The 26,005-nt window shown below is 53.1% G+C and overlaps 1 protein-coding gene across 3 annotated transcripts in view; it reads left to right on the top strand.

The window, feature by feature from the left end:
* ATL1 (atlastin GTPase 1) overlaps positions 1 to 26,005 on the top strand; it is a 37,023-nt gene that overhangs the window by 1,597 nt on the left and 9,421 nt on the right. Inside the window, exons 2-14 of one of the 3 annotated variants that reach the window (XM_066997421.1) lie at positions 9,353 to 9,600; positions 9,970 to 10,104; positions 10,552 to 10,656; positions 11,382 to 11,432; positions 12,829 to 12,885; positions 16,801 to 16,893; positions 17,858 to 17,996; positions 19,825 to 19,952; positions 20,638 to 20,694; positions 21,473 to 21,544; positions 22,864 to 23,295; positions 24,851 to 24,865; positions 25,299 to 25,608. In XM_066997421.1, coding sequence (XP_066853522.1) covers positions 9,353 to 9,600; positions 9,970 to 10,104; positions 10,552 to 10,656; positions 11,382 to 11,432; positions 12,829 to 12,885; positions 16,801 to 16,893; positions 17,858 to 17,996; positions 19,825 to 19,952; positions 20,638 to 20,694; positions 21,473 to 21,544; positions 22,864 to 23,295; positions 24,851 to 24,865; positions 25,299 to 25,322 — 1,556 coding nt within the window. In that variant the 3' untranslated portion in view covers positions 25,323 to 25,608. Of the gene's footprint in view, positions 1 to 9,352; positions 9,601 to 9,969; positions 10,105 to 10,551; positions 10,657 to 11,381; positions 11,433 to 12,828; positions 12,886 to 16,800; positions 16,894 to 17,857; positions 17,997 to 19,824; positions 19,953 to 20,637; positions 20,695 to 21,472; positions 21,545 to 22,863; positions 23,296 to 24,850; positions 24,866 to 25,298; positions 25,609 to 26,005 lie in introns of those variants that run through there. The other 2 variants (XM_048066242.2, XM_048066243.2) reach the window with 2 other exon arrangements.

The raw sequence follows: 26,005 nt of genomic DNA, 5'->3' as shown, positions 1-26,005 counted from the left end.
AACATCATCTCGGGAGGTACAGCCTTGACCTAGCAGAATTAGGCACATACCTCGGTGTGAGCCTACTGCTAAGCCATGCTGGAGTGAAATGCGATCTGCCGCCGATTCGCTAAACTCTCGCTTAGCTTCTCGGTAAGCTTCGCAAGAACCTGGCACCACCTGCGAATCTAAGCAGATCTCCGCAGGGTTTGCCTTCCACCCACGGAGCCAAATCGTACCCACAGAGGTTTAGGTATTCCTAGAATGATTCCCAGCGCTTTGCCAGGCCGGTTGATGTTATTACAGGTAATAAATTAGAGAGCAAAATGCCTGCATTTAGTAATACAGCAAAAGCCCCCTTTAACGAAGCGTGCATTTATACACAGCACCTCGTTGCCCTGAAGGATGTGTTTATGCCCGCTGGGTGCTGACATCAGCCCGCGGGGAAACTTCAGGGCTCCATTTCTTAGCCTGCCTGCTGAAGGAGGAGTCTGAGCCTCTCACCATCCGGGCTCTCCAGCTATGGCAGCAAGTCCTCGGTGTGCTCTAAAAATGTGCTTATGGGTCATTAAAAATACTATGCTATTTTGAAACGGATCAAACTTTGTCCTAGTTACTTTCCGGTTAGCCAGGCCTGAAAGGAGACGACTGCTTAGTGCAATCCTTCGCCTTTGTTTCATAAAAATAATTTGCTTTTTTAAAGATCACAGAGCGAATTAGGGTGAGCGGTCGCATAGCACCCAGAAGAAACTGCCTCCAGTCAGCTCTCAAAGCTAGGTTGCTGCCACACGCATACTTCCCCGCGAGCTCGCGCAGGGGCACGTAATGCATCAAGCGCAGGATTTAGCCCTGGGCAGAAGGTCAGCGTAAGGCTGTGCATCACTTAGGGCTCCGTTACTGAGCGTGCTAAGCGGTGCCGAGACCTCACAACTCCTGCTAGTTGTGGGATGAGCGGCTGAGGGACCTGGATATGAAAAAAAAACACCACGTAGAATTGTGCATCAGAGGAAGGGATCCTGCTTTTACCTGAATAAGGACTGCTAGTCTGAATCCTCATGGGTGCAGTCAAGTCCAGCCAGCCTGATGAAGGCTCGTAGTAGCTTCCACTGACATGTTTTTTTTTTTTTTTTCTTCTGAAATTCTTTGTGCTTTTCAGTTGCAGGTGCTCAGCAGCCTGCTCCCCTTGTTGTGGCAAAGCCGTTAGAGATCTCTGCTCCCCGTCACTCGTTTACACAGCTCAGATGAGAACAAACTGCTTGAAATTTCTCATTTCCCATCACGGCCCATGCTGTAATCAGAGTGACCCACTCATCAAGAATTCAGTTTCAAAACCATAAAAGGGAGTACAGAGGTAATACTTGTTGGTCAGGGTTTTCAAGCTGAACTAGAGGCTAGTGAGAGCTCTTAAAGGAGCCTGATGGTCGGGAAGTGCTGAGCAACTATTTTAGGAGAAGGGACTCTTCCAAAACAGGCCAAACAGATCAGCGATGCCGCGCTTTCTGCATGGACAGCAAGGGGTTCAGCTGGAAAGAAAAGGACGATTTTTGTGTTGGTTGGTGTTAAGTAACAGTGCTAACAGCCCTTCTGGTTGTCATTTTGTTTCTGACCTTTTCTGGTGGAACATCTGATTCCCCTTACAGGCATTTCTTTGTCGCTCTCAATGCTGGGAACCTCCTGAAAAGCGAAAGCTGAGGTTTCTCAGACAGGTGTGCCTTTGCACAAAAAAATAGATATGAGAAGATTCACAACAGCATTGCTAGCTTGTAAATGAGAAGGGAAAAATGAAGTTCTGGGACTTGCAAGAAGAAACGAGGCCCAACACGTGGTGGTTGGTCTTCATGCCCTTGCCTTTGAGGCAGCAGCATTGTGTAATAAATCAAAACAGCGGGATCTGTTTCATTCAAAGGTTAGCAGGAGCAAGAGCAGCCTGCCTTTCCCCTTCTGGGGAGGAAGCAGGATGCCCTGGGCCTGTTTTGCAGCGGTGAGCGGTGCCCTCGGCGTGCTCCAGGCTGTGACCGTGCCGTGAGAAGCGCTGGCGGCAGCTGCCTGCCTGCTCAGTGGAAGGGGAGGCAGCCCGCGGGGCTGTGGCTTGCTGTATTTTCACTGCTAAACACACAGGTGAGGAGCACACACAAGCATTGCTTAGGGCCTAGGTGACGTTCCTAGGCACCAGGCCTTGTATTAACTTCTCTGCTCTGTCCTGCCTGCGAGGCGCGGGGTGTCCAGTGGGTCACCTCCAAAGCCACCTCGCTCTGGAGCCACCCCAGCTCCTTGGGTCCTGGAGAAACGCTCACATTTACGACTGGGTGAAGGGCAGTTAAGTGTTAGAGCAATGAAGGAACTGAACGCACATTTCCCAAATGGGGTGGAGGCTCACTGACCTCTGCCAAGCCTGTAAAATATGTTTAAAGCCCTCTGTATACATTAACATAGTGACCTTTCATGCTATATCCTGGGATCTTGTGGCACATTGACCAAACTTTGTTTTCAGGCAATGGTAACGACAAAACGGGTTAAAACTGATCAGAAATGAGTCAATGAAATACTGGTGGTGGAGGGAGGCTGGTTGCTGACAAACCAAGTGGATTAAGGACCACGCAGGAAACGCATAATGGGTGCAAAGCAAGACTTTGGGAGACGTATTCGTGCAAGGTGTGTTTCAGTCATCGTGTCACATGTGTGTCTGGCTAGACTTAAATGTGGGTGAGCGAACGGTCCCGGAATTTCTGTCTCAGAAATAAACGATGGCCTTTCTGTAGTGTTCTCTTACGATAGTGTTTTGACAAACAGAGATGGGATAAGGTTCCCTCTGAGAGTTGCCCACCTGGGCTTTGAGTCAGCCAGTCCTGGCACGTAGACTGGCGTGGGCATAACCACAGGGCTGTCTGGCGTGACCTCAAACTTCCTGAACGACCTCTAGAAGGGAATCTGTTTGATCTGCTTTCTTCCCGAGGTAGTTGGTGTGCCCGTCTCTGAAGCATGCTAATTACAGACTCAGCCCTGGGAATTCCGCCGCGATAGGCATTGCTGTTGTCTCAGGGCTGGCTAAGGCACTGAAATTTAATGAGAGGGGTAATAGGTGTTGGTTTCACTTCGTATTTTGGCATTTGAGCTGCCCCCGTTTGTAACAGACGGTTTGGTGGCCAGTAATCAGCTGAGCCCTTGCTTCTCCCAGCAGCCTTCCACGCGGGGAGTTCCTAAACCACTGGCGTTATCAGCGCGCTCACTCATCTCCTCGTTCCGCCTGCCAGAGCAAAAAGGAGCCGAGCTGCTCGTGCTGCAGTCGAGGCTGCTGCGCTGCCAGCTGGATGACTCAGGGCCGGTGGCAAGAAGGTGCACTCGGCATCTTGCCCGGCAGCTCCCTCCTGCGAGCACCCTGGGCGCGGAGAAGCTCGCTGGGGGCACGGCAGGGTGCTGATGGCCCCGAGCGGAGGTAACGCCACCGTGCGCCCGGCTTCCGAAGGGATAGGCTGGGATCGCGAAGTGAGCACAGGCTGCTACCGAGTGGGGCTTTTTACCTGCCACGTGCTGTTGACCAGGGATGGGGCCGGTTTTTTGCATCGCCTGGTTGGTGATGCTCGCTGAGAGCGCTGCCATCTGCCCATCTCCGAGGGCTGTGTCGCTTACCCGGCGTTTCCACAGGAAGCCAGAGCCTGCCTTGCGCCTGGGTTCAAGACAGAGCAGTGACCGCCTCTGTACGCCCCGTCAGGGACACAATTCCTGCGTGGACATGGGGAAAGCACCAGCCCTGGGGGCGAGGCCGGGGCCCCAGGCGTGCTGTGCCGCTGTCCTCTGGCTGCCTGGGGGTCTTACAGGGTCTTAGGGGCCATGCGGGCAGCCGTGCCCTGGACATGTATGAGTAGTGTAGGAAGGGGAGGTGAACATCTGTGTATTTTTAAACCCAGCCCTGGAGGCTTTCCGACCTGCTGGCTCGGCACCTGCTGGGAACTGGGAGCGGCAAGCCGGCAGAGCTGATGGATGGAAGGGAGGGCTCTGCCCAGCCGGGCGGCCCCGCTTTGTCCTCTCGAAGCCACCATCTCCCAGGGGCAGCGCTGTCTAGACACCTTATGGCAGCCCCGCGCCCAGGGAATTTGCTCGCTCATAGCTGCCTGGGCAGTCTCAGCACCTCGGGATGAAGCTGTGCCCTTCTGCGCTCAGTGAGGAGTGTTTTTCTTCCCCTACCCTGCCGTTGCGCAGGATCGATACAGGTTATTGCTCTGCAACATCTCCTCTGCCTTGGCTGTCCAGTATGTGCTTTGTGTCAGTTTACTTCTCATTTTTCCTTATTGGCGTGATAAAATAGAGAGTTCTGCACAAGCCTCTCTCGGAGGGAAGGAGAGGGTCTCTGGCATGTGCTCAAAGCGGCGCTGCCTTTTCCAGCTTCCTCCGACCTTTGCTCGTGATCTTTGGCAGGTTGGCAGGCAGTGGACTTATTTCAGCATCAGCGGAGAGAGTAGGACCTGTGGCATGGCAGCGCAGAATGGGATAAGTGCAAGGGATACCGTAGCTCGGAGAGAGATGTCTTTCTCTGCCGGAGCTGTTTGCACAGGGCAGATAAGCCTCCTGGCAGCTGAAGCCCTCTGTGCAAAGGGATCCTGCCTGGCCGCGGTCTGCTCAGCGCTCGGCTCGTGGTAATGTTAGTGGCACTGTGATACGTTTGTAAGGCAAACAGCTGGGGTGGAAACGGCTTCAGAAGGGATCCACACAGCTATCGCTGCTGATCGAATTAATCCCGAGAGGGCTGCTGATAAGCAACCTAACCCAGCCAGTACAGGGATGTTTCATTCCAGAGGAAGAACAACAAGTTGAAACATTCAGCCTCTATTTTGTCTCCTTGGTCGTTTCTGTTTTTTTCATGCAGTGAAGAAACTGGGTTCAAAGACCCTCAGAATAGCAGCTCCGCATTGTGTCTGTGTATTTCAGCAGGGGAATCAGGACCCAGGCTGCAGCCCTAGCATCTCACAGGCTGTGCATACGTAGGTAAGGTTCCCGGGCGCCCCAAGAGCACAAGAGCAGGGCTGGCAAGTCGGCTTTCTTGAGGTCGGTTAGGCAGCCCGTGTTTGCACAGATGATGCCCTGGGTTGTGGGTTAGTCTCTGGAATGAAATGTATTTATTGCGCAAACTGATTTAGGAAAAAAGATGACTTTATTAACGGGTCTCTGGAAAGCGGTCAGCATTTCTGTGACCTGTTCGTCCATAGCTAAGGAAGAACGGGCTTAAGTACTCACCAAAGTATGCTGCGTGATCAGTGACATGTAATTTATCTAATCTGTTCTTCTATGGGAGCTTAAATACATTAAATCATACATTAAATACATTAAATGTCTGACCTTACATGGGCAAAATGTGAAGTATGCTGTTTTAGTTTATTGAACTTTATTTAATTTTAACCAAAAAGAATTCCTACAGCAATTGCAAAGTGCTTTATTTTTTCCCGTGGATCCTCACAGAGTGAGCATTCCTGTGTTAAGGAACTGCCTGCAGGAGCAGGGCCATTTTCTTGCTGCTGTCTGACAACACAATAAGCACGAATGCAAATTCCAGTCTCCTCCACCTTTCCACTGCAAATCACCATATGGAAAAGAGACGTGGATTCCACCCCGCTTCAGAGTCATGGAAACGAGCTGTTATGAAATGGGAAAAAGGAACTGTATCCTGGCAATTTCTGAATGAGCAGCTTGAGAATTGACGTAATTGCAAGGCGCCGAGAGAGAGCCGACAGAAAGGAGGAGTCGAGTTGGAAAACGAGTTAAAAAAAAAGAGCGTGTTTAGGAAAGCTTAGGCCTCCTTCCTTTCCCTTTTGGCCAGATGATGTTTTGCCATTGCCAGGTACAACTTCCTTCAAAGCAGATAACTAATTTATGCTGGAAAGAACAATTAAAATAATTGATTTCCAGTAATGTGCCGCCAGCTTGTAAAAAAATCTCTGGCTCTCCAGTACAGCAGATAATCTAATAACCAGGACACGGAAGTTTCATCACATGGAAATAAATATGAAAGATAGAGTTTTGTTTGCAGACGGCCTACATGACAGAAACAGAGATAATAAGGCTGAAATCAGCTCAGAGACCTGTTTAATATAGTGCCTTTTCTCCCGATGTCTCTAATGAACTGGAAAATCAGCATATCCTGTTCATAATACTCTGTGTTTTGCCCCCGTGTTGTGCAAACGGCCAGCTCAGGTGACAGAGGCAGAGATGTCCTCTAGCAGACCACGGCCGCTTTGGACAGCTGCCTCTGTCCGGAGACACTCTCCCCAAAGCTGTCAACACCTGGTGAAGAATAACAAGATGCTCCTCATGGTTTCTGGTGTTTTGAAGGGGCAGCACAACCTCTTTGAGCTGGTTACTGTTGGCGATGGCAGTGGGGACGACCACTCGCTAGATCCCTTTTCCACCCCATTCTGCATGCGAGGAGCTGCTGCAGCACTGTGGAAATGCTCGGCTAGTCTGCTCCTGACATCACCCAGTGGTCTAATTCTCGCATGAGACCGGTGGGAATCAGTAAAAACTCTTCTGTGGAGATTTCCACTAACCCCTGGAACAGAGCGCTGGTCTCCGCTCTTTCTGGCAGTTGAATCAGAGGGAGAGGACGACCCAGGAGGCCTCATCCAGCAGCAGCAGGGGGAATTTCGGCACCAGGCGTCCCTTCTGCTAGCAGGACGGGAGGGATGAGCGAGGCTCTCCCCGGGCTCTCATCAGCATGCTCGGATGTGCAGCAAGGCCAGGGCCGAGCTGGGGATGTCCTCGCTGCCTTGCCTCTGCGTAAGGCCCTGGGGCAGCAGCTTTTGTGCCCATCTGGGTGCCCGGCTGTGTGGCCCCGAGGTGGGTCTGGGGAGGTGGTACAGCTCTGCCACCTGCACGCCGATGGCTTTGCCTCTGCTGATGGCTACAGTCAGAAATGTTTAGATTTAATTCCATTTACGGATTTTTTTCCTGCCTCCGCCATGAGTCACATCCTACAAGGATCTCTCCGCTGTCCTTTTTATGCAGCTGTGAAAAGAAAAAAGAAATTGGACTCGGTTAGTGTAGCGGGGTGTTGGGAAACACCACGGGAGAGAGGTATTTCCGATCGTAGGCTTTATATGGCACTTGCAGCATGGCAGTCCTTAAAATGAGCACGCAAGCCTGTGGCCGTTTGGCACCTGTCCATGCTTACGTGCTGGAGAGATCTTAATGCTGGAGGTGGTGTTTGGTGTGTGCAGCAAGAGGACTGAGCGCGCTCGGGGCCTTCATTTTTCAGGTGGCTCGGTGATGTCTGCCTGGTTCTGGGCATTGGAAATAGGAAGGTCTTTTTCCTGGAGACCACTCAGCAGCAGCATGGGCCAGGGGCTGGTGTTCGAAGGGAGTTTGGTGCTGCTGGAGTCTGGTGGAGAATCTAGCTTTTCAGAGCATTCGGGACTTTTGTTTTGCTAAGGAAAGTCCAGGCATCGGGAAGAAAAGATCTTTGTCTTTCAACTGTGAGCAAAGAAAGCTTGCAGTATATGTCTGAGAAGCACCAGATATCCCCTAGCAACAAGGCTTAATGATCCTGATATTTCAGGATCATAGGAAATCAGAACCGCATACAAAGGCGCCGTTGTTATTTAAAAGAAGAAGTTGCTGCTGGAGGCTTCTTTATAAAGAGGCCCGGAATGGGCAAACCCCATTCCTTGTGGTATTTATAGTTCGTCTTTTAGCATGTGCACGCATCGTCCCTGTGCTTTGAAACAGCTGGGACTGGCTGAAAACTGGGCCCCTGAGGTCAGGGTCTGAAACAGAGACTTCAGGCTCCTGTGCTCGGAAACTTGCAGCCTGAGCCAGTGACCTGGGGACTTTTTGCAGAAATGCGGGGAAACTTTCCACCGCACGCTCCCTTCCCCGCTGGCGAGGAGATTTTACGTGGCCGTAGGTGAGCTGAGCAGCGTGATTAATCACCTTCGGCTTTCCTTTCCTGTGCTGGGAAGTCAGGAGACAATGAAAGGAAAATTACAGGAGCTGGCCTGCGCTTGCTGAACCGCCGGGCGGCTGTCGGTGAACAAGGCCCAAACCGAGGAGCTGCCATCAGCAGCACCCTCGTCCCGGGGAACCGAGCGGGGATGGCAGTGTCTGGGTGCAGGATGGCAGTAACTGGGTGCTGGGCACCCACGTGTGCCGTCCTAAGGCTGGGGGAAGCGGTCGGTCGGGCAGGTTACAGGAGCAGCGGGTTGCGCTGAGAGCGTCAGTGCGGCCTGCAGATGGAGCAGGCCCCTGCGCTGAGCCGTTGCTACAGAAACGGCGGCCACATAGGACGCATGCAGGCAGTCCGTGATGGATCTGTGAGGTGCTTGCGTGCCTCAGCTCGAGTGCTGCACCCATGTCTGAGGAGCCTCCGGGAAGGGCCTGGTGGGCAGTGTCTGGAGGAGAGCACCGAGAGCAGCCGGGTGCTCAGGCAGCGGTGGCGTAACCCAGCTCAGCGCCACACGGGCTGCCCCCTTGTTGTTGTGGGGGAGAGAATTGGGGGAAAAAAAGGCAAAACTCGTGGGACAGCTTAATAAGACAGAAAAGGAAGGGATGATAATAATAATAGTAATAATAAGAGAACACGCAAAACAAGTGATTCACAGCACCATAACCCACCACCCACCACCCGATGCCCAGCCAGACCCCGAGCAGTGGCAGCCCCCCCCGCCAAGTCCCCCAGTTTTATGGTTCTGCATGATGCCACGTGGCATGGGGACGTCCCCCTGGCCAGTTGGGGTCAGCTGTCCTGGTTCTGTCCCCTCCCAGCTCGCTGTGCACCCCCAGCTCCTCGCTGGCAGGGCAGCACGAGAAGCCCCAAGTCCCTGACCTAGTGTAAGCACTGCTCTGCAACAGCTGAACCATCGGTGTGCTACCAACGTTATTCTCATCCTGAATCCCAAACACAGCACCACGCCAGACACTGGGAGGAAAATTCCAGTCAAAACCAGGACAACAGTGTAGTCAGCAAGGGATGATCGTCAGGGGCTTGGAGTTCTCCTGCCTAGCAGAGAAAAGGCTAAGGAAGGTGGTCTGGCATTTGTTGAGGCTAATGGAGATGCTAGGACAGTCTTTGTGTACGTAAGATGTTGCAGGTAAGAAGAGAACAATCTGTTTTTCATGTCAGCTCTTGTAGGAAAAAAAAACTAACAGGAATATTTGTCCAGGAGGATCCCAGCAAGCTCCCTGGCTGCTGGGAGGGGTGGGCATGCTGACAGCTGGGTGGCTCCACCAAAATGTCTGGGGAATGTGGGACAGACATCTGCTCTCAGTTGTGCCGTCTTGGGGTGGTATTTGGGCTAACTGACCTGTTAGGGCCCTGTCCAGCCCTGCCCCCTGTGACTCTGTGCATTGCAGAAGGAACCAAACAGCTCTTGTCTCACTGTTTGTGCAGGTAGTTTTGCAGAGAAGACTTACGAGTGGAGCTCGGAGGAGGAGGAGTCTGTGAGGAAGGCAGGACCGGTGCAAGTCCTCATCGTCAAAGATGACCATTCCTTTGAACTGGACGAAGCTGCGCTCAACCGCATCCTGCTCTCAGAGGCTGTCAGAGATAAAGAGGTCGTGGCTGTGTCCGTTGCTGGAGCTTTTAGGAAAGGAAAGTCGTTCCTGATGGACTTCATGCTGCGGTACATGTACAACAAGGTACGGCTGCAGCTGCAGGGGGCTCTTCCCGCAGGTACGGTGCTGCTGCTCATTGCTCCCGTGTGCTGCCCGGGGATGAGCTGGGCAGGACACTGGCTCGGTGCTCTAGAGATGCTCAAGCCTCTCTTTAACATGAGGCCTCACAAAATAAAATAGAGCAGATACTTCCACAACGCCATGCACTAGTGGGCCTCCAGTGAGACTCTGCTTTTCCTGGCTTTGGAGCAGAGATGCTCACATTTACTGCCCTGTGGGAAACCTCTCTTGGGGGGGCTGCCTCTCTCCAGTGCTGGGTGAGGCAGCACAGAGGAAAGGTGTAAAACCGAAGTGGGATGAGAACTTCAGTGCTTCTTCTGTTCCCACCTGCAGGAAGCTGTGGACTGGGTTGGAGATTACAACGAGCCTCTGACTGGTTTCTCCTGGAGGGGAGGGTCTGAGCGGGAGACGACTGGCATTCAGATATGGAGCGAGGTTTTCCTGGTGGACAAGCCTGATGGTAAAAAGGTATTTGCTTTTCTGCTGCATGTTTTTTTAGCCCTCTGTTGCCGGTCAGCTCATCTTACTGCTCCAGCTTTTGTAAGACTCCCCTGCCTTGCCATGGGTGTCTCAAATACTTGTGTGAGGTGAGGTCTTGATACCATATCCCTAATTTAGCATACCATATCCTGAATTTAGCATAATTCAATGCACTGAGCAATATGACGTCTTGGTGTTCCCCTGTGTCCCTGATATACTCTCTGGGTGTCTCTCCAACTCTGGACTCCTCAGAGTTTATTTCTTTTCCTTTGTCCTCCACCAACTGCAAGTCTGAGGCATGTGCAGTGAGATTCCCCACACGACAACACAGCTGGCATTTACCCACCCACCCTGTTGGCATTTGAGAGTGTTTTTGCTTGGGTGCAGATGCGGAACGGGTGCATCCAAGCTGACCTGGAGCTTTCTGCCTGTCAGGTTGCAGTGCTGCTGATGGACACGCAGGGGACCTTTGACAGCCAGTCCACCCTGCGGGATTCAGCCACCGTGTTTGCCCTTAGCACAATGATCAGCTCGATACAGGTAAGAATGGGGGTGTCTCCAGGAAACAGTTTCTTAAAGGTAGTGGCTAAAAAACAGCAGCTTGGCACCAGCCTAATGCAGCAGGCAGCTGGGACCTTTGGTGGGAGAGATAAAGGCCATCATGGTGGCTGCACTGAGTGCAGGGGTGACTCCACCATCCCAGGAAACAGTCTCATTTCTTCATCTCACCCCAAGAGCAGGGCCGGCAGCAGATGCACCCCTTTACACCCAGCTACCAGAGAGGAAGCGACCTTGGTGTGGCAAGCTGAGTGTGCTTTTGTCTCGGTGCTGCTGGACAAACCTTTGGGCTGGGGGCAGCCACACAGCAGGTGGTTACTGCAAGGTCTGTTTGGGCTTCCCCTCTTGCCTTCTGCTCTTTGCTCCCGGAGTGCAGCATTAACAGGATGGAAACTGGGTCTTGATACAGAGTTCAACACATAAATGAAGGAGGAGAAGCATCATTTGGACCTGACAGCCTTCCTGGCTGGGGCACGACAGCCCTTGCTGCTCCCATGCTGGCATGTTTTGCTACGCCTGTTTGTCTGTCTGTGTCTACCCAGTAGTACAGCTGTGCTTGGGGCCTGTCTTGTAACAGCTTCAGAGGCCACCTGGGCCTGTGGCTGTGTTCCTGTGGTCATGTCATGAGCTTTAACCACACCAAACTATGCACTGGCCTAAGGGACAGGCCATTCTGAGTGCTCTGAAGTTTCTGTTTTCACATGCAGGTCTATAACTTGTCCCAGAACGTGCAGGAGGATGATCTGCAGCACCTGCAGGTAAGTACCCTTGTCCTGCTGCTCCGTGTCACTGGGGGGCCTGCATTATGCTCCTCACTTACAAGCTGCATTGTGCTTGAAAGGTGTGTTTGGAGCCACAGGAGGGTCTCTGAGTTTCCCAGCTTTCACTTTGGCTCAGGGGCGTGGAGGAACAGTCGCTTGGGACTGAAACCTGTATTGCCTGTGCTCTTGTAGCACACCTGCTTGGGGCCTGGGCCGTTTGGCAGGACAGTCAGTGGGACACTCGCCAGGAGCAGAGTCAGGCCCCGTAGGGGAGCAGCAGGGTCTTGTATTTAAAATGGAGGCTCTTTACTTGTGCGACATATTTGGAGCGTGCCTTGAGTGGTGGCAGTAAAAGTGCTCCTTTGACTTAAGTGAGTGGGAAACTGAAGGTAGAATTTACACTGTTCACACCACATGATAGGACCTTTTGATTGAGAAACCCAAATAAGTTGGGTACTGGTTTATAAACTTGGATATTGACATCGGGTACTGGCTCAATACAGATGACCCATAAGGATAATTACAACCCTGCTTGTTGGAGACAAGCAGCTAAGGTTGTTACTTTTTTTTCCTTTTTTTTCCTTTTTCTTTTTTCTGTGGCACTCTTGTCCTGCCCATCTCCTGGTATCACCTCTACTTACACTTTTTTGTTTGGGTGGCTGTTTGACTGGTTAGTTTTTTTTCAGTAGCTTAAGGAAAAGGAAAGGAAAGCAGAAGTCCACCTGGAAAAATCAGAAGAGTTCTGTACTGTTTCAGTCAGTAAATATTGTTTAACAATAATACCTTTTAAATGTTGAACTTATCCAGTGCAAATCTGATCTTTCAGTTTGAATTTTAGGCCATTATTGCTTAATATGTTGACCCATTTTTAGGCATCTGTGAAATACATTATTGGTGCCTTCGCTTAGAAATTACAGTCCAGAGGGACTGGAGAGCCTTCAAATCTTGCTTGTAGGCTGATCTTACAGTCTGCACAGTGGGGGTTTGCAGGGAAAGTACTTATTTCTGAATTCATTTCCGCTTCTTCCTGGAGTGTTTAAAGAGAGCTGGGCTCCAGCAGTCCCCTCTGGCACGTGAAGTTTCTGGTTGGTATGAAAGCAACGGCAAGCAGCTGATTCGAGCCGTTTTTCACAGATTTGGCAGCCAGAAACTCTAGGCGAGATCTTTCATGTAAGGGCTTAGCATGGTGATTGTCCCTAACAGCTCCATCTGCCTCTAAATGGGAACCAAAACCACACAGCCAGCCAGTCTCGGTTCCAGCTCTGCAAATAGTGTTTTTTGCCCCAAATCACCAACTGTGCCTTGCTGCTTGTGCCTGTGTGGCCACAGCTGTATGCCCTGCGTGTAGGCTGGGGAGCTAAAAGTCCTGCTGTTCCTTGCTTTTTCTCTCCAGCTTTTCACCGAGTACGGACGGCTGGCCATGGAGGAAACGTTCCTGAAACCTTTCCAGGTGAGTAGAGGGTCCTGGCCACATTTCCAGGTGAGTAGAGGGTCCTGACCACCGTGCCTCCTGCTGCTGGAGGTGGCTTGGCCCTGAGCCGGTTGGCTTCGCCACGAGGTGTCACTGCAGTTTGCAGCACGGGGAGGAGAAAGGGAGGCCTGGAGCCTGGCTCTGCTGAAGCAAAGGAAGGGCTTTATGTTTCCTTGCCCCCAAGGAGGTTTCTGAATACATCCAATATCCCTCTTTCTTTCCACTCCGAACCTTTGTTGTTGGCAGCTCCGCCGAGCCCTGCAGCAGCCTCCTCGCCCAGCAGGTCTGGATGCAGCTGGAAGCTGTTATCTGTGGGAGGCTTTGTTCGGGGGGACAAAAGGCGTCGGGTGAAATGCAATGAGAGCTGTGTGGCATCAGCTGCGTCCTGGCAGGGCCCTGCTCCCAGATACAAGCCATGCTCGTCCTCGGGGAGCTGTGCATGCAGTGCTGCAATGCCCCCAGCTGAAGGAGGGAGAGAGCAGGGACTGTGCAGGCAGCTGTCCCCACGGCTCTGCCTCGTCCTGCTGGGCTCAGAAAGCAGGCAGGTTTTGTGGCAGAGCTGCACAATGAATGCACTGCCAGGCTTGTAATGCTCTCTGCCCAGCCTTTGCTGTCAGAGGCTTGGAGCCACCTGCCCCCGGAATCCCTGCTCTTGGCAGAGAGAAGGACAGGGATTAGCTCAGAGCGCTTGCGGGTGGCAGCAGAGCTGTGGGAAGGCTTGGTTTAAGTGGGATTTTAGCTTCAAATAAGCAACATCTGCTTCCCAACCTGTGAAAAGCTGGCACTCGGAAGAGGGAGAATGTCGGGCAAAAGGCTTGCTGGATGCCAGGGTTACAAGCAGCTCAGGATGGCAGGAGGGGATGGGCTGTGACAGCCCCCTCCATGAATGTGGATGGAAAGAAGTGGAAGGAAGGGGGTTAGGAGTCCATGGGGTGGCTGTAGCAGCTGCTGTTGGGTAGGGTGGTTCAGCAGCTCACTGTAACTGCGGACTTGTAACAGAACAAGTCGTGGTTTTGTACAACTTTGATAATGGCTGTACCAAGTCCTGTGCCCCTGGGAGGCTGGGAAAGCGATTGAACAGGTTTGGAAGATTTGGGGATCGTGGGCAGTGGGTTTAGGCCAGGAAGCGGGGCCAGCAGGGATGAAGGGAGTGCTGCTGGGAGACCCCCACGTGTCCTGGTGCAACTGTGGGGCTCCAGAGCTCCAGCAGCAGGGCTGCTTATCCTCTGCACGATTGCAATGCCACGCAGGAGGACGCCTTCTGTGGGGCATCCTGTACAGGTTGTTTCCTTAACCAGGTGCCCTCTGGCAGTCCCGATGGCTTGCTCCGACTTCTAGCTTCCATCCACAGGGGGCAAGCTGGTGGCTGGATGGGGGTTTTGTGAGCTTCCCAGAGTGAAAAACAACGGCGAGTAAAAACATGCTATAAAAATGCAAGTAATAATTGGGGGTGGGTTACAGCTATTTTACTTTTGCTTTCCAGCATAAAAAGAGAACTGCTGGCCACACCATCATCCTGGAAGGCATAAGGGGTTTATAAGGTGGCTGCGGTCAGGAAGTGGGAATAAAATTAAAAGGTTAAAAAATACAACAAATGGACAAATTGAGATTTTGGAGAGCTTTGAGTATATATTGGATGCTAGCATGGGCAGATGACTGATAAACCTTGTTAAAGCTACCAGTAAAAGTATACGACTTGTAGTAAGAGCTAGGAGAAAATTGTAACATGGTACAGAAAAAGCCAGACATTAAATAAATATTTCTGTTCCTTATTTAGAAAGTACCAGGATAATGCAGCCAAATATTACAGTGAAAGTGAAATACTTCCTACTCCATCAGTAAGAAGAAGGCTGTAATGAGACACTTTTAAATATGCTTAAGTCATTAGGACTGGATAATAGCCTGTGATTTCACCAAAGACCGCAATTGATGTCAAGTCACGCAGTTTTGCAGATAGCAAGTCTTGTCAAGCAATCCCAGTATCAATTTTTAAAAAGACCACAAGTTTGGTTGATAAAAGTAACTATCACCATGGTATTCTGCCTTCTGTACGCCTTATCTCCATACAATGCTGATTAAAAATAAAGCGAACAACATACCAAGTCAGCATTGTCTGTTTTAATCCGTGTAAACGGATTAAAAACCCATTAACTGATAGATGACTGAGAACGCTGAACTAATTTTAATAGGGAATCATCATCCTTCAGAAGTGCTTCCTTGGGGCTCCCCCCAGGGCCTCTCTGATTCATTGCAATCTCCGTTAACGATCTGAAGGAAAATATCAAAGGACTGGCAGTAACCCTTGCAGCTGAGATAGATGTTGGTGGAAGGATCGCTGGCGACGTGGCCAGGTGAGCATCATGGGGTCGGCCTGTCCCTGCGGAGGACATCTTGAAAAGGGATCTTCAGAGCGACTGCTACAGAGTGGTCAGACATCGGGGGAACAGCGAGACACTGAGCACGGACCTTGGTCTGTCCGGGAGAGTGCCAGAGGCTGAGCCCTTCGCAGCCTGCAGCCCTCACTTGGGCTCTTCAGACCAAGACAGCTCTCTGCAGAAGGCAGTGCAGCTCGAGTTGCTTGGGCGAGGCTCTAGGCCTGTAAGTCAAACTCAATGAATCTCTTTTGTCCTTAAAATATACGAGTCTGGAAAGGAGGGTTTTGGAAAAAAAAGCTCATACAGGAGAATGCTGCCAAGCAGGGAGTGCTCTGGAAGTGCCGATAGCGAGATAGTCGAATGGATGCAGCCGGAAAGGAAGCAGCTCTCGGCCATGGAAAATGAACATTTCCCTTCACTCTCTCCTCCCACTGTGTGGTCGCCTTGTGCCCACGGAGAACCGCGTGCGCCGCGCCAGCTGCCGCCAGGTCGCCGTGCCTTGGCGAGAGGGGGACATTAGGTGGGATACGGGCAGCGTGTCGGCAACAATTTTGCTTTAGAAAAAAAGGATAATAGCTCCCAATCCGAACAGTACAACGAGTGCATAATGCGTTTATGGAAAAGTCCTAAACATGGTCATGCCTCCTAAGGATCTTGCAGTCTCAGAAAGAACAGCATGTCCTGGAAGAGCTAGCTGTGGACATTTGCTGGGGCTTGTAATGCCTCTAGGAATGGCCAACTCACTGTTCTCTTCTTCTTTTTTTTTTTTTTTTCCTCCCTGATGTTTTATGTTTTAATTAAGGAGATGAAATATTTTCCCTCCCTCCCCATAATCTTTGTTTTAAACGTAGGCAAGTTTTAGGGAAATTCCACTGAAATGCATTCCGCTTACTGACTGGCTTATTCATATATGTAGGAGAAGCCCTGGCACCTCTGCCAGGCCACTCGGGGCTTCTGCTTTCAGGGCTTCCCTCTGCAGCCCCTGCAGCCCTTCTGTGGGACGTAGCTTTCTTGCGTAGATGAGGCACTGGAGGCGTGATTTCTTCTGAAAACGATTTTCGGAAAAAAATTAGACGTTGACCGTGCTGGTATTTATTTATTCATTGAATAGAAATTCGACTGCCTCAATAAAGATTACAAAAGCCAGCAATTACTTATTCACCCTCGTTATCCTACATATGCTTCTCATTAAAAGTCTGTCTGGAAAGCTGCCCAGTGAAAACGGCTGAAAAAATGAGCCTGTGAAATTCCCATAGGATGGAACTAAATGTGGCTGGAATTAGGGAGCTCGTTGCCTTTTGTCCCGGTTAGCAAAAACCTCTTTCTTGTTTTGCAGTGGAAATGACTGACTCTATTTTTCAAGCTCGGGAACCAAATCGTCATCCGTCCGGGCTGCTGCGAGCGATGGTGGTGGAGGCCCCGGCCTCCCTCTCAAAACCCTCCTGATAACGTGCAGCCGAGCGGCGGTGGTTGGGTTCTCATCGTGTGGCACTGACCTGGACGTGTTTCTGTCTTCTAGTCCCTTATATTCCTCGTGCGCGACTGGAGCTTCCCTTACGAGTTTTCCTATGGATCCGATGGCGGCGCAAAGTTTTTGGAAAAACGTCTCAAGGTTTGTTCTTTCTGATCTGGATTTCCTCAACGATTTCCACGTGGGCTTGCGCGGCTGTGCGAGCGGTCCGGTGCTGGCCAGGGTTGTGTGCTCATGGGTGATGGAGGAGGAGAGGCAAACCTGGCTTGTGCCCTGGTGGCGGTATGCTGTCCTCGCCTGCATGGGCCAAGAGTGTGTGGGCACAAGGGTGAGACCTTGGTTGGGGGAAAGCTGGCACTGGAGAGCCCGATCCTGGGCAGGGAGCAGGGACGGGGCGCGGGGCACCGGCACTAGGGAGGCCGCAGGGTTGGTCGGTCAGGTGTGAGGTGGAGACGCTTACGCTTGCCAATCCCGTGCCTTAAAATCACAGAAGAGGCGTTTTAGGAGGTTAACTTTTCCTTGCCGTGGTCAGCGGGGGGCTGAGGTCTCCTGGCTAGCCTTCTGCTGAAGGCCGGGCTCCCTTTCGCCGTGCTCGGAAGAGGGCTGCTGGTGGTGCCCCAAAGCCCAGCTGGGCTGGAGGGTCCCGTGCTGCTTTCTTCAGTTATGGGGCTTGGGAGGTTCCTGGGACTGGGAATAACGCTTCAGTAACAGGTAGCTGCACGGTTAAACCGATGGGCGAAGGCTCCAGTGGGGTTAATCAGGAAATGCATGGGCGATTTGGTAGTGGAGAGACCTAATTAAAGGGGAGACGAGAAAGGCCCTAGTGGGAAATCCCAAATGTTTTTGTATTCCGGTCATGCACAGACATGCACATTTTCCCAACGATAATGACATGCCCCAGGGCGTGTGGTCAGAGATAGGCCAGCTCCTTGGTCGCTGGAGGAGCCCTGTCTTGGTGCTCATGCAGCATGCTCCGCAGGGACGTCCTGGCTGGCTCCTTCCTGGTGTGAGCAGCCACAGTGCGATGTACCCTGTGCTCCTGGCACCCCGGCGTCACCTCTGTCTGCATCCGAAGGGAACCTGACCCCAAACTGATCTCTCGCAGGTCTCAGGAAATCAGCACGAAGAACTGCAGAATGTCAGAAAGCACATCCACTCCTGCTTCACCAAGATCTCCTGCTTCCTCTTACCCCACCCCGGCCTGAAGGTAGCCACCAATCCTAACTTCGACGGAAAGCTGAAAGGTACGAGGCGAAGGTCTGCTTTTAAACTGGTGCCTTAGATGCCCTGACAGACTGTCCCACTGACTCCTGAAGCATTTCTGAGTATTTTCCATGAAAGGGCTTCTGGAAGAGGACTTGAATCCTCTTCCCAACTACATACACGTGCTCAGCTCATGCCTCTGAGCACAGCCAGCTACCTGCTCTTCGCCAGATGCTTTTAACCTTAGCGTGAGCTCACATTCGCTGACAAGTCCTGCCAACAGATGGCTGATAGGCTAATGGGGAAGGGCAGGTGAGATGATTTTTATGGACGTGATGCTAAGCCTGCAATTAATTCCCGTGCCTCACCTGCAGTTGGGCACAGACGCAGAGCTGTGCGGACTGGTCGCTGCACGGCAGGCTTGTGCTTGCGCAGGGTGGCAGGCCGATTACACGTGCTCTCAGAGGAACGTTATTTCACTTTGAAAAGCTTTCCAAGGAATATTTAATCCTCCTGACTTATCTGATCAATGGTTTCCCTACAGGGCAGGCTTAGTTCATAGGTAAAAATAAATACGAGGGAAAAAAAAGCCAAGGTAGGATTCTCTACCCTGAAAGGAGCCGCGTGCTGTGGATTTTCAATTTGTTGTGAATCAGCTGCTTACCAGCATCTCTGCTCACAGGCTGCTTGCAGTCTCTGAGCAATAGAGAAAGTGGCTGTTATTCACTTAAAATAAATTACCAGACAGAAAGAAGTTACTTTTTCTGGTTTTGGCTAGTGATCAGACATGTCCTTCTGGCAAACTCCGTGCTAACTAGCAACAGTGCAGGCTCTGGTGGAAACCGAACTGGTTTCTATTAGTTCCCCCTTAAATTTCAGGTGCTAAGCGGCAATTAACAAGTGGTGTGTGCAGAACTGGCCTGGGAGTTGTCAGCATCTCGACAGCATTTTCTTGTTCCTTTAGAGCTGTACTCAGCTTTTTGTGCCCTCTGAGGGGAAACGTGGGGAAACTTCCCCTCTCTCGTTACCTTCCAGATGCCCAGATGTTGCATTGCTTTCACGTCTACAGTTTCATTTAAATAGCAGTAATGGATGTGAGGCACTCTGAAGCCATAGAAGTGACTGTTAGGCAACGAGCCTGCCTCCCTCGAGGTGACACAAGCCCATGGGGCACTTCAGTGAGGGGACACGCTGGGGGAGCAGAGGCTGTGCCCATTCCTGAGCCCTGCACCGAGGGCTGTCCGAGGGGGCAGTGTAAATGCCGTCACCTGCAGGAGTTCTTAGTGCGTTTGTGCTGAGAGCCTTATGATTTTCAATAGCTTTAAAATACTTTGCAATGAGAATCTGACACATGGGTGCACAGGGGACCGAGAACTGGGCACGGGAAATCCTACCTGCTGACACGGAAGAGCCAAAGCCTAAGCCCTGGCTGAAGATTCCCACTATGGGTGCCACAGAGCAGTGCGGAGGGAAGGCACAGCACGTTTCCGTGCTGTATACTCAAGATCATGCTTTGCAAAGAGCGTATTTGCCTTGGCACGGAGGCGCTGTTCTCTGGCTGCCAGTGTTGGTGTGCATTACCCGTGTCATCAGCAAAAGCATTTTCTTCCCCGTGCAGTCGCATTTGCGTTTGTGCAGCCGTTTTTGAGACAATGAAGCTGGTTTATGGGTATACGCACAGCTGTATGATCTTTGTGGGTTAAGTAACAACTTCACTGGGGCCGCGATCATTTCTGAGCGCTCACATCACTAAATTACAGGGTGTCTGAGCTGGTGTCCTGGCTCGAGTCTCCCGTCTTTGATGGGAGTGCACACGGAAGCACAAGTCTGACTGAGGGCCGGTTCTGATGACGTTGGGTTTGTTTCCAGAAATAGACGATGAGTTCATCAAGAACTTGAAGATTTTGATTCCTTGGCTTCTTAGTCCCGAGAGCCTGGACGTTAAGGAGATCAATGGAAACCACATCACCTGTCGAGGCCTTGTGGAGTATTTTAAGGTATTGGCTTATTCAAGAGAAACTGGGCTTATTTGTTTGCAGCACGTTTGCACTTCTAATGGAAGGGGAAAGCAGCAGCAGACAAGCTGGCGCTTGTTGGCTGGAGGAAGGGATCTTGGTCTAGCCTAATAGTGCTGGCTCCATTGGTGCATTGAGCAAACACCTCAGAGCTGTGTATTTGGCCATGCAGTAAGCCGAAAAGGTGCCAGGGCTCTTACCCCACCACGGAGACCTGCGGCCCGGGGGGAGGTAGGCTGAGGGCTGCATACCCGTTGCCTTTGGGAAAAAAATAATTTTGTTGTCATGACTACTGCGACATTTTGATGCAAGATATCAGTGAGTAATTCTCACCACCTACTCTCCAGGGCTACCTGACTCTGGTTCCTTCTCCTTCGGTGAAGGACGGAGGTAGGTGCAAATCCTGTGGTATAGATACTTAGAGTAAGCGGTGGAGTGTGAGCCTTGAGTGAGTGACCCATGCCACCCACGACCTTGGGCCGTGCTGCTTGCCTTTTTTCGACAGAGCAGCCCCTGCTGAAGCCATCTTGTGCCAGGAACCCCCTCCTCCTCTTCCGTGCTCTTACCATCCTGTTAATGCTGCGTCTGGAACTGGGTGGAGGTGTTTGCGTGTCGCTAGTGCATGCTGCAGCCGATTGATCCCGTGTTTCTGTGCACTGTTTTGCAGGCGTACATAAAGATCTACCAAGGGGAAGAACTGCCACACCCAAAGTCCATGCTGCAGGTACGTGAGGGTGAGGTGGTGGGCATCCGTGCGCTGCGACTGCCATCGATTTCCAGTTAATTGTCAGAGAGTCCAGCCAGTGCAGCACTGCGAGCCTTTGTGATTTTGTTTCAAGTGTCTTAGTTGCACAACCCAAAAAACATCCCTCTGGGCCGTATTCGGCAGTCACTCAAAGCCTGAGGAAGGGCTGATGTGGCTAAGCAGTTGAGGCAGCACGGCTCGTGCACCTCGGCCGGGCTGCGGTCACTCCAGGCACGCAGCAGCACTCAGCCTGGCCGAAATTATTCCCTGCAGGTGGGCAGCATCGTGCTCTGGCACACGGAGGTAGCGTGGCCCCGTGTTGAGCTGCCCACAGTGCTGCAGCTCCGTGCTCCGAGTCAGACAGCTCAGCGGGAGGCTGCAGCTGTAGCTGTTTACACGCAGCTGAGCCTTTTATCTCTTTCCTTGGTGTTTCCCACAGCTCCAGCCAGAGGTTTTGTTGCCGTGGCTTGGAGGGTAGGAATCCTTTCTTGATGCAGGTTTTTGCCTGGGGGGGGCTGAGGATGCTGGATGTGTAAATACAGAAGGATTTTATTTGGCGTTGGTCAGGTTCTGGGGAGAGTGCAGCTGGCTGAGACAAGGGGGCTGTTTAATTTTTTGTGCGCGCACCACACGTGCATCCTGGCTGAAAACACGTGGGCCATGTGCACCCAGCTGGTGGCTGCTCTTCTCTGCAATTACACTTCTTAACCTCACCTTTCTGCAGCTAAACTTTGTGCCCTTTGTGCCCTTCTTGCAGGCCACAGCAGAAGCCAACAATTTAGCAGCAGTTGCCACTGCCAAAGACACCTACAGCAGGAGAATGGAAGAGGTAGGTGGTGCTGAGCACCTCGTTTCCCAGGCTCTCCTGTCCTCCTGGAGAAACCTTCCTGCTTGGCTTCCTGGTGGAAAACGTCCTGCATGGACGTGGCCAGAAACCCTGTTCCCGGCAAGACTCCCTCCCGTGTTCGTGGCGGAAAAGGGGCTTTCGCGCAGGCGAGGGGAGAGCAGTGCCTGGTCAGCGTTTCGTGGCAGGCCATGGGAAGGTGACTGACAGATGGTTGCTCTTTCATCTGATGGCAGCTTTTGGCCTCAGCTGAATTCGCGTCCTCTGCACACAGTTCCCCCAGCTGCAACCCAAAATTTAATGTAACAGGGCAGCAGCGCTGTGTGACCACGCAGCCCGTGACGACCAGAACGTGAGGGAACGGCACAAAGCTGTGCCTGGAGAGGCTCAGACTGGCCGTAAGGAATAATTCCTTCACCGTGAGGCTGGTCAGGCAGTGGCACGGGCTTCCTAGTGAGGCAGCTGATGCCCCAGGGCTGTCAGCGCTCAGGAGGCGTTTGGATAACGCCCTCAGGAACGTGCTTTCACTTCTGGTTAGCCCTGAAGCACTCAGGCAGTTGGACTTGATAGAAGCTCCCTTCCAACTGAACTGCTCTGTTCCATTCTTTAACCAGTGCTGTGGCTGGTGCTCATTAGGGGATAAAGTCGTTATAACAGGCTTTTCACCTGTGCCCTGCCCTGTCAGCTCTGGTGAGGGATGGCTGTGATGTTTTAGGGTGAGGCTCAGCCCTCGGCCTGTCTCCGGCCACTTCCAGGTGTCCGGTCTGTTCGCCGGTGTCGCAGGTGGCTGCGTTGGCACGAAAGGGGTGCGGAGCCACACGGCCGAATTATCTGCACGCTGCTCTGGGTGGGTGTTGGTGCTTATGCCTTAAAGCCAGGAGGAAAAAAAAAGCTGCACAGTTTGCAGCACAGGAAAATGCTGGGGCTCCAGATCCTGCCGGGCAGCGTAGCTCGATGTTGCCTGAGATCCTGGCTTAGGCTGTGAGCAAATTGAACAGGGGGCTCGTGGGACCCAGCTTCTCAGCACGGACACCCACGGCCCCGCTTTAACCTGTGCCTGAGTAGCTGCAGCTCGAAGAAATAGTGCCAAGAGGAGGGCGAGGACAACCCCTGCACTGCCCTTTGGTGTTGGGACGTCTCAAAACTGCAGCTGGAGCTCAGGGCTAAGGGGAGGAGAGGGGATAGTTCAGTTACCTGCGCCAAACAGGAGCCCCCAGAGCCCAGGTCCCGTGGTTTGCGCGGCAGGGCACAGGAGCTGAGGGTGCTGAGGTCTCTGCAGTGATGGGGCTGTGTTTTCCACGCAGGTCTGTGGTGGGGACAAGCCCTTCCTCGCGCCTAGCGACCTCCAGAGCAAACACCTGGAGCTGAAGGACGAGGCCGTGAAGCTGTTCCGCGGGGTGAAGAAGATGGGTGGGGAGGAGTTCAGCCGCCGCTACCTCCAGCAGCTGGAGACCGAGATAGACGAGCTCTACATCCAGTACATCAAGCACAACGACAGCAAGAACATCTTCCACGCTGCCCGCACCCCCGCCACGCTCTTCGTGGTCATCTTCATCACTTACGTGATAGCTGGAGTCACCGGCTTCATTGGCTTGGACATCATAGCCAGTCTGTGCAACATGATCATGGGCTTGACACTTATCACACTGTGTACCTGGGCATATATCAGATACTCTGGGGAGTACAGAGAACTGGGCGCAGTAATAGACCAAGTGGCCGCAGCGTTATGGGACCAGGTAGGATAAAGAGCTTTTGATTTAAAAAAAACAAACACAAAAGCACACAACAGTACAAATCCCCACACCGAGTGCTTAAGCGTTGGGTTTCCTGGGGCTGTTCCTCCTCTTTGAAATGGCTTTTGCATTTGCATTTAGGGCTGTTAGGTGCTCCAGCAGGGCCTGCCCGGGCAGACCCGGCTGCTTGAGCTGCTTGTGCAGTGAGGGAAGAGCTGGGCTGTCCTCAGGCCGCAGGGCAGCGCGCTCCAGGCCGTTCCTTAGGCCTTCTAAGCGGGGAGGGCAGCGGCGGGGGGAATATTTTCAGATCAGTTTGTGGAGCTGGTGCTGGAGGGGACAAGCCTTAGGGAGCGGTGACGGGGCCTGGGTACAGCTGCCCTGTGCCGCAGCAGAGATGGGCAGAGCGAGATGGGGCCGAGAGCAGGAATCAGCAGCCTCGAGCCTGACCCCCCGAGCCCTGCCCGTTGTCAAAGAGGAGCGGTGTAGGTCCCGCCGGGGATCAGAGCACTCACCCCAAGCTATTTTCTTCGGCCTTGTTTTTTTTTCTGCTTGTCTGACCCATCACAAAATGCCGGTTTGTGGACTCTAAAACCTGTGGGCATGGTGCAGCTCAGACTGGGGGTCCCACCGGGGAGGTTTTCTCAGGGCCGTGGTGGTTTTGTGTGTTGCGTGTGTGCGTGCATGCCAAGAAAAGACCCCTTCCTGCCCCCTGGGCCCGGGCAGGGACTTTGGCTATCCCTGGCCTGCGGGAGGCCGAGGTCAGGGCCGTGCCCTGCCTGTTCTGGCCCTGCGCCCCGCTTTCCTGGGTCAGCCCCTCTCACCCTCTCTTTGCCTTTGCTTTTTGCAAACAACCCGGAAAGGGCTTGTTTGGGCTGCAGTGCCAAACCTTCCCCAGCCTTAACAAAGGTCACGGTGAGAAAACATCCCCCGCACCCCGGCCTTGCTCTGCCCGCACCCCCAGCGCCTCTGCCCCCAGCGCCAGCAGCCACGGCGGCGTGCTGCGTGGCCTTAGTGCCACGGGGGAGGAGAGGCGCTAACACCCGGGGTCTTCATCCCCCGGCTGGGCTGCCCTTAAAATAAAGCAGCTTGAAATAAGGGCCCATCATCGCCTGCATCCTCCTGGCCTGCCCTGGCCTCAGCATCCAGAGCATCCCTCCGGTGCCCTCGGGAGGTGCGGGCGTGTGCGAGCCCAGCGCTGTCCCATCCCTGTGCAGGAACCAGTGGCAGGTTCAGCACGGCAGCGAGGACAGGACGGAGCCTTCAGGAAGATGCCTGCAGGTGGGGAGCAGGGGTTGAGCCCTTGTGGCTCCGTCCTGTGCGAGCACACGGTGTCCCCAGCAGCAGGAGGGGTGGCCAGAGCCCTGCGGGGACCTGCGAGGGGACAGGGGGGAGCCCCCTGCAAACAGGCTGCCCTGGGGGGCTCCGGCAGGTGGCTGCTGGCTGGAGGCGTGAGCGCTGTTTGCTCCGTGGATGTGCATGATACACAGAGATGCTTCTTTTTTTCTTCTCCTTTTTTTCCCCCCCCCTTCCCCCTTCTTTTCCCAATGCCTCTCCCCAGGGAAGCACAAACGAGGTAAGTGGCTCTCGTTTCCCCCCCTCTCCCCCGGCATGCACTGCACGGCTCCCAGGGGAATCTTCGAGGGCGGCCGAGCCGCAGGGACAGCAGAGCGTCCCGGGGTTAGATGCACGTTGGGCTGCCTCCCGGCCTTTGGGCTCGTAGAGAAAGGAGGGCCCCGGGTGGCAGCTGGGACCTGGCCCCGCAGCGGGGTGCTCGCTGGTGGCAGGGCTCCGGCATGGCCGGCGTCACCCTCGGAGCTGCTGCCTGCCATCCACCCCAACCTCACGGCCAGGAGCCTGAGGGAGGGTTGTTTTTTGGGTGGGTTTGGGGTAGGAGGAGGGGCTGTGTGTTTGTTACGGCGGGGGTTTTAGCCTTCCCCCCGTCAGTTGTGTTTGGGGGCTTTCCTGTCGTGCTGAGCCCTGCCTGTGAATTTGTTTTGTGGCACCAGGTGTGGAGGCATGGCTCGGGCTGAGCGAGGCTGGGCGAGCACAGCCCTTTGCTTTGTGTTTCTGCAAGTGCCACGTGCCCTGCTTTGGGGAAAAAAAAAAGAAAACCAACATCCTGGGTTGAGTAAGCCGAGCTCAGGGACTTGGAGGTGTATTCTGCCTCCCCAGCCTCTTCCTTGGGCCGAGAGCTGAGGAAAGCGCCCCTTGCACGAGCACTGCAGCAGTGCAACGCTGACCTGCTGGCATCGTGTGCGGCTGCGCAGGCAGGGCCCTGGAAGCATTTAAATAAAACACCAAAAAGCCTCCTCACCATTCCCGTGCACGTGGTTAGTCCCGCGCCGTAGCTTGGTGCTGCCCCGCCTGGTGCTGACGCATTTCTCTGCCGCTGAGTTACGCGGGGATTGCCTCTTACAAGGAGTTTGAAGCAGCTCTCGCCAGTGCCGAACACAGTTCTGGGAGTGCAGGTAAAAAGAACCCGTTCTGGCCCATGGTGGCCAGCACAGGGGGGCCGTTTTTGGGACCTCGCTGTGCCCACAAAGCTCCTAGGAGCTTTTCTGACCTCTGGGGCCAGAGGCTTTGCTCTGTCTTGTGCTACAGCAAATGGCAGAACGCGTTCGTTGCTAGTGAAGAGCTCTCGAACAAAGCCTTCCTGCCAAGAAAAAGGCAGCTGTGTGAGGGTGAAGGCACCAAAAAAACCACCTAGAATAGC

Source organism: Anser cygnoides, chromosome 5 (assembly GCF_040182565.1).
Source record: "Anser cygnoides isolate HZ-2024a breed goose chromosome 5, Taihu_goose_T2T_genome, whole genome shotgun sequence".
In the NCBI taxonomy this organism is placed as follows: domain Eukaryota; kingdom Metazoa; phylum Chordata; class Aves; order Anseriformes; family Anatidae; genus Anser; species Anser cygnoides.
This window is presented reverse-complemented; position numbering and strand designations above follow the sequence as displayed.